At 32.6% G+C, this 26,140-nt stretch overlaps 5 protein-coding genes across 7 annotated transcripts; 2 read left to right on the forward strand and 3 right to left on the reverse strand.

Moving 5' to 3' along the window:
* LOC130644760 (clathrin interactor 1-like) lies at positions 1-13,954 on the forward strand. Of its 2 annotated transcripts, none has more exons than XM_057450486.1 (9): positions 1-184; positions 6,338-6,536; positions 8,585-8,723; positions 8,865-9,008; positions 10,455-10,617; positions 11,558-11,973; positions 12,060-12,187; positions 12,319-12,504; positions 12,746-13,954. In XM_057450486.1, exons 1-9 carry the CDS (start codon positions 153-155, stop codon positions 13,211-13,213), a joined length of 1,875 nt encoding a protein of 624 aa, XP_057306469.1. In that variant the 5' UTR covers positions 1-152; the 3' UTR covers positions 13,214-13,954. The 2 variants fall into 2 exon arrangements, with proteins under 2 accessions (XP_057306469.1, XP_057306470.1); XM_057450487.1 differs by having other exon boundaries at positions 8,865-8,999.
* On the reverse strand, positions 626-2,330 carry LOC130644775 (uncharacterized). Of its 2 annotated transcripts, none has more exons than XM_057450505.1 (2): positions 2,021-2,330; positions 626-1,939 (listed from the first exon to the last, which is right to left on the reverse strand). In XM_057450505.1, the coding sequence occupies exon 2, from the start codon at positions 1,922-1,924 to the stop codon at positions 1,460-1,462; it is 465 nt and encodes a 154-aa protein (XP_057306488.1). In that variant the 5' UTR covers positions 1,925-1,939; positions 2,021-2,330; the 3' UTR covers positions 626-1,459. The 2 variants fall into 2 exon arrangements, with proteins under 2 accessions (XP_057306488.1, XP_057306487.1); XM_057450504.1 differs by having other exon boundaries at positions 627-1,939; positions 2,015-2,330.
* An 883-nt stretch (positions 13,955-14,837) lies between the features above and the next one.
* Positions 14,838-16,068, forward strand: LOC130644769 (uncharacterized). Its single transcript, XM_057450499.1, has 2 exons — positions 14,838-15,028; positions 15,110-16,068. Exons 1-2 carry the CDS (start codon positions 14,975-14,977, stop codon positions 15,956-15,958), a joined length of 903 nt encoding a protein of 300 aa, XP_057306482.1. The 5' UTR covers positions 14,838-14,974; the 3' UTR covers positions 15,959-16,068.
* LOC130644766 (histone-lysine N-trimethyltransferase SMYD5-like) lies at positions 15,976-21,761 on the reverse strand. The gene is made up of 12 exons (XM_057450492.1): positions 21,466-21,761; positions 20,701-20,921; positions 20,497-20,618; positions 19,436-19,505; positions 19,236-19,340; positions 19,098-19,160; positions 18,939-19,009; positions 18,490-18,596; positions 17,856-17,912; positions 17,625-17,719; positions 16,580-16,650; positions 15,976-16,292 (listed from the first exon to the last, which is right to left on the reverse strand). The coding sequence occupies exons 1-12, from the start codon at positions 21,566-21,568 to the stop codon at positions 16,175-16,177; spliced, it is 1,203 nt and encodes a 400-aa protein (XP_057306475.1). The 5' UTR covers positions 21,569-21,761; the 3' UTR covers positions 15,976-16,174.
* A 176-nt stretch (positions 21,762-21,937) lies between these two features.
* LOC130644761 (3-oxoacyl-[acyl-carrier-protein] synthase, mitochondrial-like) lies at positions 21,938-23,957 on the reverse strand. Its single transcript, XM_057450488.1, has one exon. The coding sequence runs from the start codon at positions 23,479-23,481 to the stop codon at positions 22,102-22,104; it is 1,380 nt and encodes a 459-aa protein (XP_057306471.1). The 5' UTR covers positions 23,482-23,957; the 3' UTR covers positions 21,938-22,101.
* Between the last annotated feature and the right edge of the window lie 2,183 nt (positions 23,958-26,140).

Genomic DNA, 26,140 nt, shown 5'->3' on the forward strand with positions numbered 1-26,140 from the left:
CGCGGCCAGATTGTCAGCCATATTTTGTGGGAAAACATTCATACAACACACTGCTCAGCAAACCTTTAATTATTTTGGGGTTAAAGCTACATTATACTTGAAATATTTATTAGCCTCTTTTAGTTACCTATATGAGTTGAAAAAGAAACAAAATGTGGAAGATACGCGAGTTTCAAGATAAAGTGTAAGAATATTTTAATTATATACTGATTTATATTCAGAAGTTTAAAGAATTTATATTTCTCTCCTTTAGTTTGTTTATAGCTAACTAGCTAGCTTTACAAAACATAATATTTGTAAAGTTATCTATAAAGTGAAAAAAAAATACCTGCAAGTTTTGTTTCAAACCTTTTTCGGTTTATAATAATACATTCTAAAACCAGACATTTCAACAAGATGAGATATATACATTGCTATCCTTTTAGCTACAAATATTGAGGGATATAGCCTGTATTATTTCTAAGAGGGACCATGGCTTAAAACCCTAGAGTATTTTATGCTCCTTTTAAGTTAAGCAGATGCAATTAGGTTCTGCATTCTCTAGACAACTTCCTGCAACACTGTTCCGTACGAAATTGACCCGTTGTACGAGGTTGGTCATTTTTCGCGCTTGTACGAAGATGGGCAATTTTGTACGAAAATGGGCATTACAATTGATGTACAAAAATTAGGCAACGAATAATTTGGTTTAGAAATGAATATCTAAACATTGTTAATTACATTCAGTAAAAATGATAATATCTTAAATATTCTCTGAACGTTAATTTTTGACAATTATCTGATGATTGTTCCAACTTCGTACAACTTAAATAACTGCGTACGAGGTTGGGCCTACTTCACTTCTTCTACTTAACTTGAATTTTTTTTATCCATACCAACTTCGTACAACTTAAATAACTGTGTACAAGATTGGGCCAACGTCACTTCTTCTACTTAAGTTGAATTTTTTTTAACCATACCAACCTCGTACAACTTAAATAACTGTGTACGAGGTTGGGCCAATGTCACTTCTTCTACTTAAGTTGAATTTTTTTAATCCATACCAACTTCGTACAACTTAAATAACTGTGTACGAGATTGGGCCAACGTCACTTCTTCTACTTAAGTTGAATTGTTTTTAACCATACCAACTTCGTACAACTTAAATAACTGTGTACGAGGTTGGGCCAACGTCACTTCTTCTACTTAAGTTGAATTTTTTTTAACCATATCAACTTCGTACAACTTAAATAACTGTGTACGAGGTTGGGCCAACGTCACTTCTTCTACTCAAGTTGAATTTTTTTTAACCATACCAACTTCGTACAACTTGAAATACCAAGCCACAGATGAAGACTACTATATATTATCATTTATGGTCCTTACACAGCTTTTTTGTTTACTCTATCAATAATTTTCACCAACAAAAACTGAATGCGGTTTAACGATAATCTCCCTATATCGAATTCGCACGGGTACTTCATCCGAATGTAATTGGTGATGACTCCAGTTGGGCCTGAATTTGAAGATATTTGGGGACGAGAATGATATAGATATAACTACATTTACATTGAATCTCTGGAAGCCACTCTGACCACGTTGAAGTTTGGGACTCTTTTTCTCTTGCACTAATCATCCCTTGGATGGTGTTATTTCCTTGTTCAACCAAACCTTGAGATTGCGAGTGGCGCGGTTTCCCATGAACAAATGACACCTCACCCAGCCATATCACGGCTACAGCATCCATTACGTGATTGATAAATTCGGCACCGTTATCAGAGTGCAAAATTTTTGGTAACCCAAAAGTCGCTAAAAAACTTCTAAAAAAGTTTGAAGCAAATTCATTTGCTGATTTCCCTTTCATTGGAAATAATATCCTGAATTTGCTAAAATGGTCCACGACATGGCCAATGTAGTTGTAATCGCCATCTGGTTTGGATAACATAGCAATCAGGTCGATCTAAAGAAAGACATGTATAATGTAACAAAAAAACTACTAACTAGCACAAACAAAGTGAAAAAGTATTAAAAATACCTGTACACGCTGTAAGAATCCTGTAGTGATAATCGGCTTCAATGGAGCTTTCTTTATGTGACTGGATTTCAGACAGCAAGTTGTGCAAAGCGTTATATAAGCACCAACAGCGTCTCTAGTAACGTTATCATAGGTGCGTGCTATCTAAAATTGTTAGCAATTAAAAATCAGTGACACACGCATATTCCGTGGACTCTTACTTTCAAACGAGGTTTGTTTGAAGAATCTAATACCTTTTCAAACGTGTTATGAACCCCTTGGTGACCAACTTCTTCGGTGTACTCTATTGATAATGTCAAACATCTGTCGGTTTGTTGCTACGCGACGATATTTTCCTAGAAGAGAATCGCCCTAAAATACCGTAAAATTATTCGAGTTGGCAATTTTATAAACTTTCTTTCTTAAGAACTTAAGCTCATAAGAACATCTAGACCGAAGCTATCCAAAAATTGAGAATACCATATGACCATGCCGAGCCTGAAACAAAATTTCTTAAAAGTAGAAATGTTTTTAAAAAAATAATTGTGACTTTAGTTTTTCCAAAATTAGATAATATATAAAAATGTTCTTACATCAGGAAATGGAGCGCACAAAACATCGATATACCAAGTGCAGGATAACTCATCACTCGGAATTTTTTTCTTCGCAATTTTTTTTTTATAGCACGTGGAACGTTGTCTATTCTTCCACATAGAAAATCTACCATTGTTTTATAAGTCTGTTCGGGCATTATTACGGAATTCCGTTTAGTCCTTTCAACTTCCAACCATTCCTGAAATTTTTCTTCCATGTATGTATCTCTTTTCAGTCTCCATTGTGCTGAACATAAAAACACGCGTTAAAAGTTTCAATGTAAATTTAAAATGTGCGTTCGAAAAAGCACTCGAAAAGGATTCGAAATTTACCTACCTTTTCCTTTATCGAAATAACTTAAAAGGTTAGAAAAAATAATATTGTTCTTCTTAATAGTGTTCTTCTCCGTTCTCACTCAATTATTAACAAAACTATGTTCACAAAAACAGTTTCGTACAAGCCACGCAAAGGCACTTGGGACAAGGGTGATTTACAGGTTTTTCACACGAAAATTCAATATAGCATTAGAATTCAAAGGTCACTACCATAAAAACCATGGAAAGGTAAATAAAAAAATCAATAACAATATCATAGCTGATATAACCTTATTTGAATCAAAGAGATCAAATTTATACTTACGAGCACTAGTACCATTTTTCAAAAACATCATTGCTTATTCTCTGTTAATATAAAACAAAGTATAAATATATATATACATATAAGTATTTTTCCAAAGAGGCATCCAAATCGTAAAACGAATGTGTTTTTTTTGCAAATGACTTAAAAGAAAAGAAGATATTTCAAAAAAGTTATTATTTTAATATAAAAGTTTCATTTTTTGACGATATTCACCGCTGGACGAAGATGGTCAGTTTTGTACGAGGATGGTCACTCTCAGCGCTACGGGAAAAAAGCCCAACTTCGTACAATGAATGACATCGTACGGAACAACACATCCAACGTCCCCCACAGTTTTCTTGCTCTCCCGCACAAAGGGTGAGAGTTATAACCACTACACTACCATGCCATAAAGTACCAGAGTACCAGTTCGGGACCAAGAGTACAAACTTGCTGTAAATGCCACAAAAACGGCAGTGACTTTTCAAATTAAATTAGTGGTGCCATAGATTAGTGGTTATACAGCTCGCACTCGTAGGACGTTGGATGTTGCTGGGAGTTGTTTAGTAGAACGTGGGCCCTACTAATTGGGTCTGCATAGCTCAAAATGAGCATTAAATACTCTAGGACTCTCTATCTAGCCATGGCCCCTCCTGGAAATAATAGACAGGGTATATCCCTCGATATTTGTGAGGTTAGCCATGTAAAATATGGACATCCATCCATCCAGCAGTTGTCCTCCAGACCACCCGCACTATCCTGAACTCACCCAGAGCATTCTCGAAATAAGTACTTAAATGTGAACGCTCATTTTTTTCAAAATGCCAAAGTTGCCCGAAAACAGCCACAATTTTTATGGCCTATGCGGCTTATTTGTATTTTAAAGTAAAGCAAAACACAGCATTATATATATATATATGCCTGGCAACCAGACAACCTATACAATAAAATGTATATGACAGGTAGTCCTGAGAATATAAGTGCCATACAGTACAGTCTGAATGTAATCTACCGCGGACGCGAAACTAGCATGAATAGTTACACAGAACAATAACATTGCGATAGCTTTTGTTTTTTTTTAAGAAAATAATTGCCTCGCTGGTAAACAATGACCCCATGCGATCGATTGTTTAATCACAATAGGTTGCAAAATCAATTTTAGCAATCTATTTTGTGCAATTTTTCTTTAGAAATTTTTAATTGCAGTAATTAAATATGAAAGTGTAGTTGTTTGCGTTCCATTACAAAATTAGTCATCAGAGTTGAATTAGAAATAGTATTTTAATATAAAGTTACTTTGATAAACTTTTTCGTCATGGACATGATTGTATTTTTACAAAATGTCATTTGTCTAGAAAAGATAAATTTGTCTGTGGTGATAGAAATGCTTTTTAAATGGCATATTAAAAGTTTAAAAACAAAAAGCGGCGATAGAAATTGCATTTTAAGTTGATAAACAAAAAGCAGCAATAGAAATGTTTTTTAAGACCGCATTTTAAAAGTTAAAAACGAAAAGAGGCGATAAAAAAGTATGCAAGTATTTCAGAATATAACCATTTGTTTTACAAAAAAAATAACCGTAGTTGTATTCGTTTAATAAAGAAAATGTGCGAGTCATTTAATAGTTCTGAACAATGCTTCTGATATGTTTTTTAAATGAAACGCGTTGGAATCTTTTTAAGTAATTAAATCAACAATACATTCTCGCGCAATGTATTACAAAACTTTGCGAAAGATTTTTATTATTTAATTACTTCACGCTAATACTTAGGGAATAGCTTATCAATACATTTACACAATGCATCTCGCTATTACAAGAAATATAATTGCTCCGATATTTCTTCCGAGCACATTGTTTTTTAACACGCAAATATAAACTCGCAAAACCCTTAAGGGATTTGATTATAACAAAAGACAAACAACTGCTGTCCTCCACGCAAAGGTGTGATATTAGCGTGTATGTGGTAGATTACATTCAGAGTGTACTGTAGATGTCTGTTGAAAGGTTTGGTGAATCAGAATTATCATCGGACTTTTTCAAACATGTGTAAAATTTTTGTGGTACTCAATTCTCACAATATTTCCAGGGCAGTAGTGGTCTTATTAATTTCCACCAGTTTTGTAGTTTCAAAAAATGCTAGGTGTGTAGGAACCATTGGTCATATATGATTTCTTATAGGTTGAGTGGCTCCCAGGCATATGGAAACTGCGCATAACTGACAAAAATAATAATGTGGATACAATTTGTTCAATGGATATACAGTTTAACTATATGTTAACAAAACTTAGCAATGTCCTTCCCTATAAATGACTGTTTTCGTAATTTCAGTTTTTTTCCTTGGATATTTCTTTCTCTTGTGTTAATATTTAGATCTACATTTTCGCTTTGTGTTTCAAAATGCATGCTGTATCGTCATACAACTAACTAACTAATTCTTTTTGTCCAGTTCTGCACAGCTAAAAGTCCCAGAAAATGGTCAAAAAGTAGTATCAGTCTGGGTTTTTTTATACAGAATACACACTTCTTAAAAGCATCCAATGTGCCATGATGGTGAAAACAATGCGCATTTATTTCGATGTTAGTACACTTCTGCTAGTTTTACAGTAGTAAATGACGTCATGCAACATTTTTTTACTTTGAGGTAGTGTTTAGTACTAAAAAGAGTTTATTTTTATTGACATTCCTTGCATATGAAATTTTTTTGTTTCTAAGATAATCAAGGTTTTTCTAACCAAACCCTAACTTTTTCGTAACTTAAGCTTTTAGGAAACTTATCAACATGTTAACCAATAGTTTAGGAAAGTGAAATAGCTATCTTGGTAATAACTTGGATTTACAATACACAGAATAGAATAGAATAGAATTATTTATTCAACAGTGTAGCTTTACATTGTTGATTAAAATTAGGTTAAATAGCAGATATTTGAAATAGGGCTAACACTGTCAAGTAGACTAACATTATTAGCCACAGGCTATAACAAGATGTTGGTCACCTTTAACAAATAAACAAACCAAACAGAAATATAAATTTTATACATTCTATACATAAGTGTATGCAAAAATGACATTTAAATCTCCAAGATCTGTAATAGTAAAAAAAAAAATATTAATGTGATGTTTTTTTCTTTTAGAACCAATGTGGTTATGAATTACACAGAAGTTGAATCTAAAGTTCGCGAAGCAACAAATGATGATCAATGGGGACCACATGGAACAGTTATGGCTGAAATTGCAAAGTACACCTATACTTATGAACACTTTCCTGAAGTTATGGGTATGATTTGGAAAAGAATGCTTCATGAAAAAAAGAACTGGAGAAGAGTATATAAGGTATAACAACGATCGAAATAATTGTTCACAGTTCGCTAAATGCGAATCCTTTTTTGAATACCGCAACCCAATTCCCACAAATTATGATCAAAAATGCAAATTAAAATTTTAATATATTCTTAAAAGAATAAAAACAACAACAGCAGCGACTACTGAGCAGTCAAGACATCCTGTGCATGCCACAACTTTAATGCACCATGTTTGTTTTTGCTTATTATTCGGGTTATTCGATTCCAAAATACATCTGCAACGTAAGTTCAAGCAAATTTCAAGTAAATTTTTTTCTTGATTTCATTCTTGAGGTTTCCAAAAGCTCATTTATGTAGTTAGAGACCCTTCTTTCCTGCTTGAAGCCTTTTCTAGCCCTTTAAATTTTAGTTTTTTTACTGTTACAACATGCGGCAGAATCTATGAAAAGTAAATTCACATTGGTGAATAAATCTTTTTCCACAAGGAACAGCATTGCCCACATTGAAGATAACTAGAATTTTAAACTTATTTATGGTGTTGTCGTAAATAGGGTCTTAATTAATGACTAGTAAGATGAAAAAATTTTAATTTCACATTCAGAAGTTTTCCTTAGTTATAAGAAATGCATATATCACAAAAATAAAACATTGCCAAATATCTAAATTATTTTTTTTAAAATAAACATTGTGCGATCTATAAAATTGAATTGCATAATTTTTTTTTGGTTATTGCTTTTATTTCAGTGTACAATGCAGTAATTCTTTTTACTGTGTAGATTCTTTATTTTTTCTAATGTATACTAAAGACCAGATATATTTAAATTTTGCATAAACTTGGAAAAATATTTTTATCAGTAAATTATTGACTGCCAATGAAAGTTTTCATAGTTTTTGTCAAAAACAATTCAAAACAAATTTATTCCTACACCCTTAGTTGTTCTTTCTCTTTTAAAAGGAAGGCTAACCCAGAAAATTACAAAAATATGGCTTAGTTCCCTAATGTCGTGTTTCCATTGTAAACTAGCTTCTGTTCTGCCTCAAACATTTTCATTTTTTATAAGACACATTTTATAATAAACCTGTTTTATAATGAACGTGTTTTATACTGAACAGGTTTTATACCAAACAAGTTTTATACCAAACAAATTTTATACAGATGGTCTTGGCCAAACAACAAAAATGACGTAAAGAAGTTTAACAACATTAAAAATTGCTTATGTGGACATAGGTTGAAGTAAAACCCCAGTTGTTATGGAAATATTTCTTCAAACCATTTATTTTAAAATGCTATAAGTCATACCTGGGATATGTGCTTATTTAAATTACCAACATGTGACTAGATAATGTAGTAAACTAGTCTTATGTGATTCAAAAAAGATTGAGCCAAGTCAATTAACAAAAACATAATATTTTTTCAAAAATGTATTTTCTTGTATGGATACATATACCTGTGCTTTTATTCTCCCTAACTTCATTTAATGCTATGTCTTTTTTTAAAACCTTTCAAAACAAGCTCTTTATTACCACAACAAGACGAACTGACTTGTTTATCAAGTTCATAACACCTGCTGTGCAACAAAGAAATAGTTCAATGTGTTTAATACTATTTTGGGTACATGAGGTCATATTAAAAATGTCAATCAAACACAAAAGCTGCAAAAAAAAGTCTAGTTACGCAACACATAAAAATGAACTAACTCACTTATGCAATATATTTTAATTAATTAAACAAAATTAAACAAAAAGAAAAGTTAAAATAAGCATCCCAGAACAATCATCGATAATTGGGAAAAAGTCTAGAATTTGTGTTTATTAAGACTAAACATTGATTTCTCTTTGCCAAAACAACTTCCTGAACATTTTTATGTCATAAACAGCACTTTCTATATTGATTTTACTTTTAAAGGGGTTGAGATCTTGATCAAAATCCTTAAAAAAAGCTTCAGTTTTTAATTTTTTTCAGTTAGTAGTATGAAATGAAACTAACAATTTTGACGTTGTTGACTTTTGTTCTATGAAATCTCAAAAAGTAATTTTGTGGTTATCTTCCTCTTTAAGTGACGTATTATGTTTTTTTAGTGCCTTCTGTTATTGACTTATCTAATACGAAATGGTTCTGAACGTGTAGTTTCTAGCGCCAGGGATCACATCTATGATATGCGTCAACTTGAAAGTTACCAGCATGTAGATGAACTTGGGAAAGATCAAGGACTAAACAGTAAGTGACTTTTTATAGGGTAATCAATTTTTAAGGTCTAGCAAAAGGTGCATTTTTAATTTACCTAGAGTAAAATAAAAATACACCCTACTGATCGGTTTTAGGGCTGAACATTTGTGTAATTAATATTGTTGCTTTTAGTTCGTCATAAAGTAAAAGAGGTACTCGACATTATTCAAGATGATCAGAGATTGCGAGATGAACGAAAACGATCGAAGCAGAACAAAGATAAATATGTAGGAATGTCCTCTGATGTTATTGAAGATTCATTTTATAGTAAGTATGGTAAGTCTTATTTTTAAGAAATCATATAAAAGATCCTTTGGTTATATTTTTGCTAATTGGTAGATAATTATTTAATTTATTTTTTCTTCTTTAATCCATGTAGCATATTTTTCTTTGTTTTGTGTAACAAAGTATGGTGATGTTAAAGCAAAAAACTAATGTTGAACTTAAAGTTGACAGTTTTGTAATCTTGTTGAATTTTTACATGGTTTAGGTGAATAAGTTGTTAAATGTTTGAGTGTGTGCTAAAAAATGGTGGAACTTTTACATAATGTGACCTTGTAAAGAACAAAAGTTGAACTGAAAAACTAAAAGGGTGAACAAATTATGGTGATTTGCATCGTTTTCAAAACTGAGAAGAATCCAGGTTTAAATTTCGTCACAAATTAAGAACAATGAGGATTTAAATTCTTTGTTTTGTTTGTTGTTGATCATTTGTTTACCATATGCTTTTGATAAATGGTTAAATAGAATTTGGAATTTAGAGGATGACGTCATCTATCTACGTCTATTCTGAAACGGGTGAATTGACCCAACTTTGGGATATTGGACCTGGTGGTCTCTAGTTACTCATCCACGCAACTTTCGTATTACCTGTATACTTGCTGTCGGTGAACTAATTTAAAAACTTAGGAGTTTTGTAATTAAAAAATTCATTATAATGACACCTATAATTATAATAATAACCCCATCCAAGCAAATTTCGTTATTTCATCTGAAAAATATGTATGACAGGCGACCCACCATGGAATGTTCCACCGGCCAACAATTACTTAACCCCATCCAAGCAAATTTCGTTATTTCATCTGAAAAATATGTCTGACAGGCGACCCACCATGGAATGTTCCACCGGCCAACAATTACTTATAATAGATTTTTTAATCTAATAACCTTTTATCCTTGCTGGAACTTCTAATATTTCATCTTCATGTAATAATCTACTTTTCTGTTCTATACTTTTCTTCATTTAATCTCTTGTACCACCAATACTTCTGCTATAACGTTCTTTTAACTTTTTTTTCTACAGTTATCTTTTGCACATGATTTACAATCGTAGTTTGCATGGAGTGGTTGCACTTTGAGAATAATTATACTAAGTTGTTTGTCAATGTTTTAGTATGTTTGTCCATTCTCTTGACAGGTTTTTGTACAAATAAGAATACGTGAAGACGACCCATTGAGCCATATATATAAGCAACTGGCATATAATTGTTTTTATTGTACCATAACTGCTGCGCCCCTTAAGAAAAATCATTAGAAAAAGCTAGGAATGTTTCAATTTGTAAAAGTAACCAGTACTCTTCACATTTACATTCTGGTATCTGTTTTTGGGGGTCTTTTTTGTTATATAAAGTATTGATATCTTTTTAATGACCATATTTGCTAGATTTAAACTTTTAAAAACTATTGAATCTTTGTTCTATCAAATTTTTTGTTCTAAATTAGGTGATAGATACAATCGCGATGCTAGAAGATCTCCAAGTTATAGCGGTGGTTATACTGGCAACAATTTCCAACAAAAATCTAAAATTCAACAAATAAAGGATACAATTGATACTATACGTCCTGGCAAAAGAGATTATAGTGAATACAACTTACCAGCATCGAGGTATGTTATCTAATATTATCACACGTCTCCTTATGCAAATTGTCTTTGGTTAAGCCCCCAAAAAATTATTCTAAATATTTAATCACTTTCAGTATTCTTTTATCTCCCTAATATTTACATTTGCATTTTTTATTTTGAATTTTTTTTTAATTGACTTAGATTATGTTTACACTTTCCAGAGAGAAATCTTTAAAAAAAACTGACTTTAAATCAGTCATTTATTAGATAGTAAAAACTTAGCGTTTGTTTATCATTTAACGTCGTCATTTTATTTCTTTACTTTTATTCACACAATGCCATTTCAGTATCAGGGGCGAATTCGTTTTTACTTTTTGCATCGGAATGGAATCTTTTCATTTCGCATGCCAGATAACCCCAATTTAGTGTAAACAGACACCCTATTCGTTACGAAGTTAAAATGGTTAAAAAACCAAAATTTATAAGAATGAGTTTAAAAGTAAAAGCGTGAAACAGAATGTAATGCTATAGCATTTTCATCTTCTAAAAGGTGTTTTCATAGAATGAAAACTCAACAATCATCAGTTACGAATTTTTTTTTTTTAAATTCCAAGTTTTTTTAATATTTTTGTGATCTGATAGTAAGTTATAAATCGGTTTCGTATAAAGGCGTGATCATTTTTTTAAAATATAAAAATAGACATAAAATAAACACCAAAAAAAACATATCAAACATCGGCGGTCACATTGAAATTATGTTCTTCCATGGGTTTAAAATGAAGATGGTCTGTTTTTAACAAATGGTATCCCAAGTAACATGCAAGATTTTCTTTTAATATTATGTTTCCAATCTTACACAATCAAAACATCTTAGAAATCTCTGAACTTTTTAATTACTGTTATTAAAAAAAGAGGATAGGAACCCTCATTTTGTTTTATGCCCTTCAACTGTTTATTATGTGTTTGGGTAAATTTTGTTTAGGGGAAATGCGTACAAAGATGAACCTGAGGATGGACAAGAAGTTGTAGAGGATTATCAGGACTCTGATGACGAAGGTTCATATAAATACAAATCTTCTGAACAGACATACTCAGATTCGCCTCAAATAACAACCGAAACGAAAAAATCACCAGCTCGTAAAATAGACCTAGGCGCTGCAGCTAATTTTGCAAATTCAAGTCAAAACAATGCAGAGATTGTATCTACATCTAACGACAATAGCGATTTTGCTGAATTTCATACTGCATTTTCGAACGCTCCTCCTGCGCAGCCGTCAACTATGGATGAATTGGCAGATGTTCTTACTTCGCCTTTACCACAACCTGCTATTGTTCCTATATCTTCAAATCCATCTAGCAGTGCTCAAATAGATTTATTTGGTGACTTTTCCACACCAGGTGTGTAGCTTTTTATTGTTTAAATATAAAATTCGAGAATTCTGTGGCTTCTTGTTTTGATGCAATTTTCTTTCTTGTTTTAACAGCACCAGCAGCACAGACTCAACCGACGACCAATCAAAACTTTGCACAGTTTGAATCGTTCGATTCCCTCAATAAGCCTGCTTCAAACTCGAATGATTTGTTGTTTGGTGATCTAAATTCCTCAAATATGGTAAGTCTTTCATTGACATGATTTCTAAATGCCAGGTACGATTCTTAAAAACGTATTTACCGATTATTTTAAAATTTAACCTTTTTAGGAAACTTCCAGTGGACCTCAGTTGTGTTTTTTTTATTATTTAGATGTCTTCAGTGCAACAACCTACAAATGTAATGCAACCAAATTTAATGAGTCAACCAAATTTAATGAGTCAACCCAATTTAATGCAACAATCGAATACTCTGCCTCAAAACAATGCTATAATGATGTCACAACCACAAAATACAAACTTGATGCAATCAAATATATCTTCGTCACAACCAATGAATGTACGTGGTTTTCCTCTTTTTTTTATCTTAAACTGTATGTTTTTCTTCTACTTTTTAACTCCGGTGTTACTATTTTACTTGCATCTAACGACTAACCACAAGTGAACTGATGTGTCAAGCGAAGTATCAGAAACATCTCCTGGCAAGTGAAGTATAGCTAGGTTACAGTTAAAGGAGATATCAAGGTAACAAATAAGGCGTTGACATTTTTGTTATGGTTTAAAATTTGATTTGCTTTTAGGCGTCTTCTGACAAAAACAAAGCAACATTATGGAGCAACACCGGCGTTAATATCAGCTTAGACAGTCTGAGTCCAGGTGCTAACAGAAATAAACCAGCAATGCCTAGTATGAATCAAATGTCTGGACAAAGTTTTGTTAGTCCTGCAATGCAACAACCCATGATGATGGGGCAAGCATACAATACAATGCAACAACAGCCACAATATGGTATGCCACAGCAACAAAACATGATGATGATGAACACGGGTATGGCTAATATGAACTTAGGTATGTCACCACAAATGAGAATGCAAATGCAACCAAATATGGGTATGCAATCAAACATGGCCATGCGACCTAATATGGGTTTACAACAGCCAATGAATAGGCAGATGGGTATGGGAAACAACATAATGGGCATGCAACAAATGGGTATGACGTCACAAACACAGATGAATCAAAATTTCGCTCAGTTTAAAGCTAGCTGAAAGCTGTCCTGATTTTAGCTCTTTTAATGAATACCGAGTATTTTTTCTGTTTGTTTGTTTAAAGGTTTTCGTATTTTTTGTGCTGTTTTTTGTAAGTTATTTGACTGCCTTGATAACATTTGATTTGGTTGCCAACATTTAGAACTTGTGTTTTGGCACTTGTGAAATCTTTCATTCTGCACAGGACATGCATCGCTGACATTATGAGGACACAAACGATATTGTACAGAACCATTTATAAATTTATTTACTTTTTTTGTCTAAATAATTAAATTTTCTAGCAATTGTTAAAATTTTGACAGGTTTATGTACATACGATCAGCTGCTAATCCGTATGTAACATTTTTATTTGTGGTCAACCTTTTTGCGCGAAAAACCTTCCTATGTTCGTGTAAGAAATTAATATTGTCGACCTTACTGAGTATATTCGTCTTAGAAGTCAGATGAGAATCTGACATCGTTTATTTTTATTATTTTTATTAATACTATTATTACTATTGTTATTTTCTCTATTTTTATAAATCTAAACTACCTAAAACGCAGTATCATTCACTTTATTTTTATGAAAAGTTTTCTTGCCATATGTAATTCTAAAGTCCTCCCTGTGTGTATGTTATTTTTTTGTATCTATTTTTCTTTCGTAACCAGTTTACTATACCATCTATGATTCAAATTTGACTTTTAAATGTTTTCGTCATTTGTATATTTTGAAAGTTGTAACAAATAAACAAATAAAATGTTTTTCTGTATTTTCCTTTTCATATAACATTTTTTTCCAGTTTATAGAGTACCGAGATAAAAATGCTAAACCAATCTAGTCAATTCTAAAGCTTGAATGATGGCTCGCATATAAAGTCAAACATTTACTTTGTTAGGTGAAAATGGCTGCCATAGGCGTTACCATGCACTTAATGTGATAGGTAACCGCAAAAAAAGTCTCAATGCGGGATTCCAAATAAATTCGATGAAACATGATCTTTCCAATCGCATTCTCTGATAAGTTTTGTGTCTCGAAGGGTTAAAACATTGTTGGCGATAGAGAAAAAATTAGAGAAGGAAAAGATTTGTACGATCGAGTGGACATTTACCTTTTCATTCCCATTCAACTGCAGTTCTTGGTTGCCATTTTAAAAATGCTATAGTGTCTAAATCTTAATCGATTTACTTCTTTCTTTGGGAAATGCACTATTTTCTGGTCAGGGTTAAAGGTTTAAACGACTGATAATATGCGGGGAGTACACCCTTTGTGTATGTACATCGTTCTCAGGTGTTTGCCTTATGTAAACGAACTTTATGGCGGTAAAAGTAAATGCAAATTTGATTGAAAATAAAGTAAGCACATTATGTAGTTGCCATTCGAGTTTTAGTAAGCACAAAGAATAGTCACTGTCGTTCTCCGGACTTTTTTATATCAAAAATGCAAAAAACCCTCGCGACGTGGGTGAACAAACGGTAAATGACTGGATAAAAAAATAAGTCAGCTAAAAAGAATCTTCGTTATATCATTTTTGTTCTGGAATAAGGCTCTTGATTTAAGAAGGCGCTGAAGTTGACGCAGTTGGCAAAAGCCGTCATTATGCATAATTAATGTCGTTCGGTAATTTACAACGATTGCACCATTAGTGGAAATAAATATGGCGGCTGTTGTAATAAACAAAAAAGCACTTTCGATTTCACTATTTTTAAAAAATGCTTACGAGATTAAAAAATAACGTTTAAAAGGGACATAAAAGCTTTAGATTCATCGTTTTATGATCATCCATGCAAGAGATAGTATTCCCGAAAAGTAGACTCAGTAAAATAAAAAGTGGAAAAGTAAGTGCTTCTTTCAAGTAAATTTGAAATGTCGAAATTCTTTTAGAGGAAATGTAGCTAGAAAATTTCTTCGCTTTTTAGACTATTGATTATTTCTGGCAGTACCAGACGTTTTCGAATCACATTTGCGACGTGGATACAGAAATGGAGGAAGATATCGAAGAATCTGACGACATTTTCAATGTATATGAGTTTGATTGCTATGACCCATGGGTGAAAGAAAGGAAAGATAATTGTAAAGGCTTTAAAAAGAAATCACCCAAACATAATACAAACAAAAAGATTAGACATAAACTGATGGAAAAAACAAAAGCAGTCGACGAAGACAATCCAGAAGGTAGATTGAAGCTTCAAAAAATCTGTCCTATTTCCTTGAAAGGTAGACCATTAAAAACAACACATACAAAAAGAGAGCTTAAAAAGGCAGTCTTTTTACATGAACATTTTATCAAGCAAAAGAAAAATATTTTAAAGCGACTAGACAAAAACGGTATTAGACGTTTATCTACTTATTCTGTGTCTGGTTACTCAGCTGAATTCATCCGTGATTACGGACGACCAAAAAACAAGACAAAATTCGCTTTATCATCTGTTAAATCTACTACATTAACACTGCACAACAAAAAACTTCAACTTTTAGTGGACTTGCAATATAGAGAGGTAATGCCAGAGGATTATGAACTTCTTCTTTTACTTGACAACACGGTGTTACCTAACGTTGCAAGCAACAAAACAATGAACCAATTGGAAACAACCGAAGCTCGAGAAAAAGTTCTAGGCGATCTATGCGTAATATGTGTGGAAGATATTTTAAAGGGCCAGCAAGTTATTGTCTTGCCAAAGTGTGAACACATTTTTCACGCGGATTGTATTACAATATGGTTAACGACTGCATCAGACAGGTGTCCCATAGACTCGTTGAAGGTTTAGTGTAGGAATAAATAAAATTATTTTTTAAAGAGTGTTGTATTATTTCCATAAATGTATTCAGTTTACATAAAAATAACATTGTTTCTTCGTAATAATCACACTACTTTTCCCATCTTCGTTGTTACTTGGATTGATTTCTAAAACACCTAACGATTAAACAGGATAATCGTTTCGACGAAAGTAAGAATTTAATCAGTACAAATTCATTTTTAACTATTAATCGTCGCAGTAGTCGCCCGTTTCTTGGATGTCTGATTCATCACTTGAAGTTACAGATTGTTGATCGCTTTCAATTTCACATCTTAAACACGAACACTCGAATAAATAATTTTCTCTAAAAAAAAATAGAATTTCGAAATAGTGGTGCAAAAAGTTGGGAAAAATGGTTGTCAGGAAAAAGTTTTGATTGGTACAATATATTAGTCACTAAGCCTTATTTGTTTAATTGTTTTGGACTTTTTTTTACCAAGAAGGTAATGTAATGTCGTGTAAACAAGGCCTTGATGGTTTTCTTAACAAAATTAATGGAATGAAGTATCGATAATTTTTTTTTTCTAATTAGATTTTGGTATTACGTTGGTTCTGAACCGGTTACTACGAGGGGTAAACTATTTGCTTTACCTTAAGATTTTCTGTCTTGAATGACGACTCCTATCTCTTTGACACTCGTCCAAATAACAGATACATATTTCCTACAAGTAAAAGTTGTAAATACTCTCCATAAAAATCAACCTTCAGTTAATATATAATTAGTGCCATCGAATGTCCTGCGTTGCTATTCATCGACATAGATTGAAATAAATTACTGGGTTGACCTTTGGGGCTGGTTCAAGAAAGTAGGGTGGGGGGAAGCTTTTTCTTTTCTCTAAATTCAGAGCTATTCATTCACATATTTTTAGTTTACTAGTAATAGGCGCCTATTTATTAGGAAACTTTTTTCTACCTTTTTCGAAATTTTCACCTAGCCTAGGCGTTGCTCAATGTTTTAACAAACATTTTTGACGGAAAGAAATTTCTGGAAAATTTATTACAGCGAAACGTTCTCATAGCGAAGAACTCGAATTCCATTTCTCCTTCTAGGTTGATATCTCTATAGCGGGCACACCCAAGATGGGTCATTAAGAAGTTTGTTTATATTTTCAATAAAAGATAGGAAATTTAAAATATTTTTTTTAGGCTTTGCCTTCTCCTAGAAACATCCTCTTAAAATACTACACGGTCGATTGACTATACTCCAGAGCATATTTTTAAAGCAATATATGCGGATTTAAAAAAAAACTCTGCATGGCATACACCTCTCTACAGCGAACACTTTTTTTGAAGTCGCAATGGTGTCCGCTGGTTTCACTGTATTTTTGTTTTTATTTATGTTTTGCGTTTTTGCATCTAATCAACAAAAAATAAATAAAAGTCGTTAATCGTAAAAATAAAATTGGCAAAATGAGTCAAAAATTAGTTACCCGCAAAATTCTGTTTTATAAGTTTTTTTTTTTAAAACCGTTTCCCTGAAAATTACAAGAAAATATGTGCATAAGTTAATCAAATTCCAAAAAAAGAGAGGAGGAGTTTGCGATAATAATTCGCCTCCTGTTGCTTATTGCAAAAATGTATTTTAAAAAATAATATTCTTCTGCATGAAATCACGATAACGTATCTGACATTCTACCTCATTTGGCTCGATATCTGACAGCGCGACAAGCACTAGAGTAGAATTGTTGTATGGAAAAGTAACTTCTGCGTTTGGTGAGCAGCTGTGATTGCCTACAAATTAGAGATGCATAAAGTATGTGTATGGAGTTAGAATATTTGTTGCAGCATAAGGGAGCCGAACAGGACATCGAATTTACATTAAGTTATATATATAATAAATATATAACGAACGCAGGCAAGAACTTACATTTACTTTGTAACTCAAATAAACCAGACCCTTCGCAATTCAAGAATTGTCCAGATTCTATAGATATGGGAAATAACTTTTAAACATTAAAAACATTGGTATAACAATGCGCATGTGTGTAGGAGTGGAGGTAAACGTTGCGATATACTTCATATCAGCCAGTCAAGTTTCAAGAGCAAAATCGTGTAACAATAATCGAAAAGTTTTTAGAATAAAGTAACTTAACCTAGCTAATACCCTAGTGATAAAACCTTCGTAGGTAGATAATACCGTTTGTAGAAAAACAAATTCATTTTGTGGGCGCAAATGAATGTTTGCAAAATTTCAGGAGAATTAACCTTCGCTATTAATGCAAATATGTTAGTAAATTATTTTGAAAAAAAAAAAGCATTTTTTCAATAAAGCATTCACAGGAAAAGATATTTAATGATATTGTATGCTTTTCTTCGTTTGACTTTCTACGAATATGATGCTCATATACTTTTAATTTCGCGAATTTAGTCAGAATCTGCGCAAAGCAATACCCGCTAAAATTAGTACAATTAACGTATTGAATCACTTCCATACTTCTTAAATTTTATTTTTCCTTTGTACGGCACAACAGTGCACAGCAGATACTATTTACTTTCAATACCTTTCTCAATGTCATCATACAAATTGTCAATAATGTTGTCAACTTTTTCTCTTTCACTTTCTTCTAACTGGAGCGCATCTACGTTATGAACATACTGGCTAAGAGAACTAAAATACAAAACCGAAATTAGCTAAATAAAAACAAATTAGTCATATTAACCCGTGGAAAAAGTAACGGCCTGTCAGCTAAATTATTTACCCTTCGGGAATCCTTGATAAAACTGCGTGTAACCATTTTGACCATACAGAATATTGGTAATAATATAGGAGACTAGTCGTTAACCAGAGAAAAAAACCCTCAAGTTCACCCGTCAGCAAAATCATTTACTTCGCGGAAATCCTGGATAGAGGTGCGGGAATCCTGGATAGAGGTGCGTGTAGTCATTTTGAACAGACAGATTATGGGTATCAATATAGGAGATAAATTCTTAGTCAATTTATTGTAATTACCTGGTACCAATTCCTTGACCATTCATTCCTATCAGAGCAAATAAAGATTTCAAACCATCCATTGTTAAGAGCTAAAATACAAAAAAATAATATATAATACCACATGCATTAACGTATATATCATCTTTAAAAATATATATACTAAAAAAAAACAAATACTTTTGGATAATACTCAATAGGTACAGCATCCTTTAAAAGTCTGTACATCCTTGAAAGCTCGCCCTGAAATAAATTATTATTTTAAAGAAAAAACAATTTGAAACTTATAAAAAAAGCAAATCAATCAATGTACAATACCTGAAATTTTTCACCGAGTAGCTTATGTGTCATTTTGGTGTCAATATCTCTAACATTACTGACAAATTGGTTGAATTTTTCAAGTTGCTTTTCCGGATCTGGAGACTGTGAAAAAACATTTATGTTATTATACGATAGTCATAAAAATGCATTTTTAAAAAACAACAATAGGCAGGTAGAGTTTTTCGGAATGTTTTTACCTGTGCAATCATAGAAACCATTCGTGAAATTAACATAATGCTAGCAGTTTCTGGTGGGTAGTGAATTTTTCTAAAAAGAAAGAAATAATATGTTAATAAGAATCAATGAATCATGAGATTACGTATAACAGATTGTATTGGTCTTTTACGGTAAAGTTCTGTCTGTTCAATTTTGCGTCACACGACATTAAGTTCATGCCAACAATGAGCAAGAATTAAATATGACAACAGTAAAACAAATCTGAACTTATTAACTTCACGTAGTGGAAAAGATTTATAGATACTAAAAGATGGTACAAAACTATCTAAAGATAAAAATAAAAACGTCGTCTGGTTATATTATTAAGTTTTTGCTTATGAATCACAATAATTTTCAGCACAACCAATCTGTATTCCGCATTTATTTCCTTTAATGCCGTTGTACTGTCTTTTTAATTTTCTACAACTTGCCCCCTTTTTTTTTAAGCAAATGGAAATTTACCAACCAATCATGTGTCATAATCAAGATTTATGGTGAAATGCAATCTTATTTTTCGTTTAATATTTTGATCATCTAGTGCAACCAAATCTTTTGATAAATAGAAAGTTAGAGAATTTTGACATTAATGAGGAAAATGAGATTTTCGTGAAAGTTGAAACTTCTGAGAACTTTTTTTATTTTTTTATTAGTACATTTACATATCAACTACTTTAAAGTTATTATTTTCATTTATTTTTTCAAGGTAAAGATAGTTCAGAGATTTTGTGCATTGCTTTTTTAGAAATTTGCTAGTACTTTTAGCAGTTTTAACTTTTAAATTCTGCTTATTTAGAAATTGCTCTATCAGAGGCTGATCGTTATTTTTATAACTATGAATTTCCAGGCAGATAATTTTCGCGATAACAGTAAAAATTATTCAAGTTAGGCAATAAAATTTGACTAATACAAAGCTTTTACAATTGTGTAAACATGCGGTTGCGGTAGGAAAACAGATATGTTATATTTCCTTTGTTATATTAAGAGGCGCTTGTTTTCTATTTAAAAACAGAAATCTAAGAACTGAAACGTTGTTGAAACTAACCTCCACTCCTCTTCCAGTTTATTCAAAGGATGCTCGTTGTTATTTTTATCATGACCCAGACATAAAAATTTATGATATTTTTCTTCTGCTTCCAGAAAACACGCTGAGGAGCAAAAAGAAAGCTAAAAACAAAAATGCTAATTACTCTTAAAATTAAGGCAACAAAAGAAAACAAAAATTATTTATCAATTTGATTATCATTACCATGCACCTTGGACATTTGACTATGTTTTTTCGTGATTTTGTAGCATCACAACATAAATCACTGTACGGTAGCTCTCTGTCATAGTCTGCTGTTAATCTACGTGCCATATTTTGAGCCGTTTCCAAAGATTTCATGCAGTTGTCGCATGCTGTGTAATTGTATTGTCTGTTCCATGAAAATTGACATGCAATCTCTGGTTTCTCCTCAAATATAGTTGCACCTAATTGGACAATAATGTAAAGTTTATAATTATGACGAAATCTTGCGAAAATTAAAGACTACCTTTAGTTTTTATAACATGTTGGGTTTATTAGTTGATAAAAGGATACATGTTTATTCACTGTTTCGCCAAATATTGAAAAATTAATGTCAGCAGTTTTATTGACCATGCGCCATAAAAAACATTAGCAGCAGATGATTGTGTAGCAATTTTTCAATAAACATACAAAAATAAAAGCAAAACATTTGGTTAAAAGCCGGATGTGCATAATTATACATTGTAAACCTATGATCGTTGAAAAGTTATGGAAAATACGTAAGACATAATCTATTGCATATCACCACATTCATATTATATGCATTTTTAAAGTAAAAAAGAATTGTTAAAATATTTTTTTTGGTCGCATCTGCAATATATTTGCATATGATTGCTACTTTTATAGTCAGCAATTTCCAAATTGGACCTACCATGAACTCCATTGGTTTAAGACTAAAAATAGCAAATTTTGAAATATAAAAAAAATAAAAATGGTACTTATTGCAACCTTCCTTAATAGCTGCTGATGAAAACAATCCTTTGCCTTTACTTTCAGTATTTTTTACGTAAAGGGTTGCAGGTGAAGGTACAATATCCATTGCAGTTGCCATCTCTTTTTTCTTTTCCTTAGCTAATTAAACAATAAGAAGACACCATCAGTTGCTCAAAATATCATACAAACTTGTTAAAATATACACATTTTTTATATATACATTCTTTTTTGAAAACAAAAATAAAACAAGGTAATCTGAGAATATAAAATAAAGAAAAGGTGGTAAAATAATTTATATAAGTAACATAAACACATTTATAGTTCACTTTTCAGAATTAGAATATAAGTTAAAATTCTGCAGACTAATTTTTATCATATACATTAAGGTATGAGAATTTCTTGCATTGTGGCACAACCTTACCTCAAAAATTGAAGACAATTTTTACATGACTTAAAAAACCATTTTATATCCTTTTATCGTTAGCCAACAATGCAGTTGTCCTGCGAAATTGAAGTTAGGGAAATTTTTCAACATGTTATAGAGAGTTGCTAAAAATACATACATAATAAAAAACGTTTTATACATAAACTAGTTGCTAGTCAAGAATAAAAATATACATCATTATTATCTATTCTCAATATTTACAATAGTTATTGTAGTTCTCCAAAACACAATGTAGCATTTGTGCCACCAAAACCAAACGAATTTTTTAAAGCAATGCGTCTTTTTCCAGATGAAGTATAATCCTTGGCTTCATTAGCTACATAATCTAAATCAAAACCAGCTTTTTTGTCTTGTTTAAATAAATTCATTGTTGGTGGAATAATTTTATCATGTAGAGCCAGCAATGTAAAGGCAGATTCAACGGCCCCTGCTGCTCCTAATAAATGTCCAATTGCACCTTTGCACGAAGAGATTTTTAAGTTATACGCATGCTCACCAAAACACCTTTTTATTGCTACATTTTCAACAGCATCTCCAATTGGTGTTGATGTAGCATGGGCATTTACATATTGAACATCTGATGGTGAAATTATTGCGTCTTGTAATGCAGCATTCATTGAAAGATATGCCCCAGTTCCATCTTCATGTGCAGCAGTCATGTGATATGCATCACCTGACATACCATAACCCAATACTTCACCATATATTTTAGCATTCCGCTTGAGAGCATGGTCATATTCTTCTAGGACTAAGATGGCAGCTCCCTCCCCAATAACAAATCCATCTCTATCCATATCAAATGGTCTTGAAGATGATTCTGGATTTTGGGAAAATAAATGAGAAAGTGCACGTGCTCTGGAAAAACCTGCAACAGCCACAGGAATAATAGCAGCCTCTGTTCCACCGCATATCATTACATCAGCGTCACTATTACGTATAAGTCTCATTGAATCTCCTATTGCATGACAACCTGTTGTACATGCTGTTGAAACAGAAAGGTTAGGTCCTTGGAATCCATACCTTATACTGATGTGTCCTGAAGACATATTAACTAGGATCTTAGGCACAAAATAAGGACTAACACGTTTGTAACCTCTTTCTTTTAAAGTCAGAGAGGTTTCAGCTATAGTTTCCATATCCACCATTCCACTACCAACAGCAACTCCAGTACGCTGTTTGCACTTAGCATCCGTAGGTCTCCAACCCGAATCTTCAATAGCTTCCTCTGCAGCTACTAAAGCATAAATCATACTCTGTGATAAATATTTTGTGTCTCCTTTTTTAATAAAATCAGGAATATTAAAAGAACCATGCGAAATGCCAGTGGGAACAAAAGCAGCAACCTGCGATGGAATGCCTTCAAAGCCTGGTTTTTTATTTAATTTCACGCCAATAGATCCACCTATAAGTTTCTGCCACGCTAACTGACTTCCACATCCAAGAGGTGATACAATGCCTATTCCAGAACATACTACTCTTCGTTTAGGAGACACATTGTGAAAAAAACGTGTGAACCTTTGTGTTATATCAATAAATTTTTTTGATAGTTTACAAGACATTCTAATGTTGATTGTGGATAAATACATATGTATATTTGCTGCAAAATAAAATTATATTTGTTAACAAATTTCTTCAGAAACTTATTAACAAGGTGTTATTTCATGTTTTAAAAATTAACTCTTTCTATCAAAGTCATCCTCATTTCACAAGATACAAAAAAGCAGGTTGACATAAAAATCACCTCAGTTTTTAAAATTCTGGTGAATAAAAAAAAGTGGAATTTAATCTGAAGAAAACAATGTGAATTCACTAAGATGCCAAGGTCTTTCTATAAGTCGCACTTACCTGGAAGTTTTGCATGAGAAACTCTCAATAGGTATATCCAAATTCATTTTGATCCCAGAATTTAATTTTTACATTTTCATTTTGCCATCTGCCTGACCACCATAGACCTTTTTAAATGTTTACATTTTCCGGGGTAAGCCCTTTTGGCAATTGCGTGGCAGGCTAAAAGATGCAGGCACTAGATGAAGTGAGGTCCTTTTTAGTCTGTTTCTTTGCCACAAAGGTATCATTACAACTTTATAAAAAAATATGTCAATCAGAAGTTATCGATCTACACTTGATAATAGTTTAAAGCCCTAAAAATGTTTCCGTAGAAAGAAATGGGCTGAAAAACACCTTTCTTCAGCAAGCCTCCTCATCTTTCTTCCTGCCATGCAGTTGTTAGAGCCAGAAGGGCTTAGAAAATGTAAACATTCAAAAAGGTCTATTGCAATTTTCTTCTTACTAGGTCTCATTACTGTTCTGCCCGGATTGCGAAAAACGGCCTGTATATAAACAGGATGGTCAGATTATGTACACATGGCCCGGTTATGCTTTTTTGCCATGATTATGTCATGGTGACCGGATTATTAATGCTCTGATATATAAATGGCTGGCCAAGGTAGGCTGTGATTGACATTTTCTTCGAACTTTTGTGAATAAACTATTGACAAATTATTGTCACATACCATTTTCTCTGCATGATAAAACACCATTTAAAACTAACTAGATTTTGCGGATGAGGGTGGGTTTTTGACTGTCGTACATAACTGTCGTACATACTAAGCCAGCCATCCTGATTATGTTGCCCTGATTATGTATTTTCTACCCTGTTTTTAACCGGGGCAAGCTGTGTACATAATCAGGGCAGCGTTTATTATCCGGGCAGATCATTACTAGGTGTTGTCATATAAAAACCTAACAATCTTTGGGGCAAACTACTCTAGGCTACCAAAAAAGTAGCTAATACACATGGATTAAAAAAATCGTAAAGCATTGTACGATGACACATCTTGCAATACTTTAAAAGAAGGAGATTGTGTGATTAAAGCTCTTTTTTACGATATTACATGCTTCAACAAGGACCTCTAGAACAAAACATTTAAGAACGCCAGGAGGGATATATTTACAGTATGTTACTTCTTTGCTTCTCAACTGTGTTGTACTTTTATGGTAAAATATTTCATCCTCTATCCTTCCACAACTTTTATGCATAGCTGATGTGAAAAATGATACACACACAATAAAAAAAAACGTTAAGAGGCAGTCCAATTTTATCACAAAAATAAGAATAATGTACACCAACTACGTAAGTGATATATAACAAGGACATGGGGAAGAGGTAAGGGGTAGGAACTAAGCATTTTTAGATAGCTAGCTATTGGCTATAGAGCTAGAGCTAGCGTGAGCTAGCTAGCTAAGCTAAATGTTTTCTTAAATAATCTTACAACTGCGATTGTGTGGGGATGTACATGGATGATTTATACTTTAGTTGCAAACTGGTTGTGTGCAATCAAAAAAAAAATTATGGTTACCTGACCTGATAGAAATCAGGACTAAAACAAATATAATTCCGCCTGGCCTAAATCTGTGACACAAGGTTTAAGGGTATGGCAAAAATGTTTGCAAGCAAATTATATATGATTCTCTGTCTCAATTACGCAAATTGGATCTACCAAGAAACAAGCTGTTCTGTAAAATCGCTTTAGAAGGATTATAGTCATTTTCTCAATTGACCCGCATTAATTTAATTTTTATTTTCATTGCCATGCGTAGCTTAGCGCATGTGGTTTTGCAAGTGGTTAATATTGTAATGTAGTTAGCCTCACCAACTTCAAGATATATACCCTGCCAATTGTTACTAGAAGGCGCAAAGGCGTTTCTAGAGTGTTAGAAGCTCCTGTTTGTTTCAGAACTGGGGGCAGGAGTCTTACTACTTGCGTAAAAGCAACCTAACAGTCTCGAATTGTGGTTGAATAAACTTTTTAAAACGGTTTATTTAAGTGGCAGACACTTCCTTCTCTGGTAGACAATTCGATTAATTAATAACCTGAGAAATAAATGATTTTTTTATCAAATGTTTACAAAGTTCCATAGCTATATGTGCACGCATCCTAACAGGCAAGAAAAGAAGGACCACATAGCCAAATTGACTCTTTATGCTAATTTATAAATTTTTGGGAATATAAAGTTGAAAAGGAATTGAAATTTTTTTCTCATCTATTTATCCTGTCTTTTATACGAGCAGAATTTACCAATTTTAGCGTCACTTCTTTTTTTACACTTCATATTTTCGATTGTTGCGGTTCCTTACTAATATTGCCTGTGCACATGCGTGTTCATGTCTATTGTTCTCGATGCAAAATCAACACATAACGTCATGCCGAAACTCATCTATGTGAGGCTTTCATATCGTTTTTG

The sequence above is a fragment of the Hydractinia symbiolongicarpus genome, chromosome 5 (assembly GCF_029227915.1).
Source record: "Hydractinia symbiolongicarpus strain clone_291-10 chromosome 5, HSymV2.1, whole genome shotgun sequence".
In the NCBI taxonomy this organism is placed as follows: Eukaryota; Metazoa; Cnidaria; class Hydrozoa; order Anthoathecata; family Hydractiniidae; genus Hydractinia; species Hydractinia symbiolongicarpus.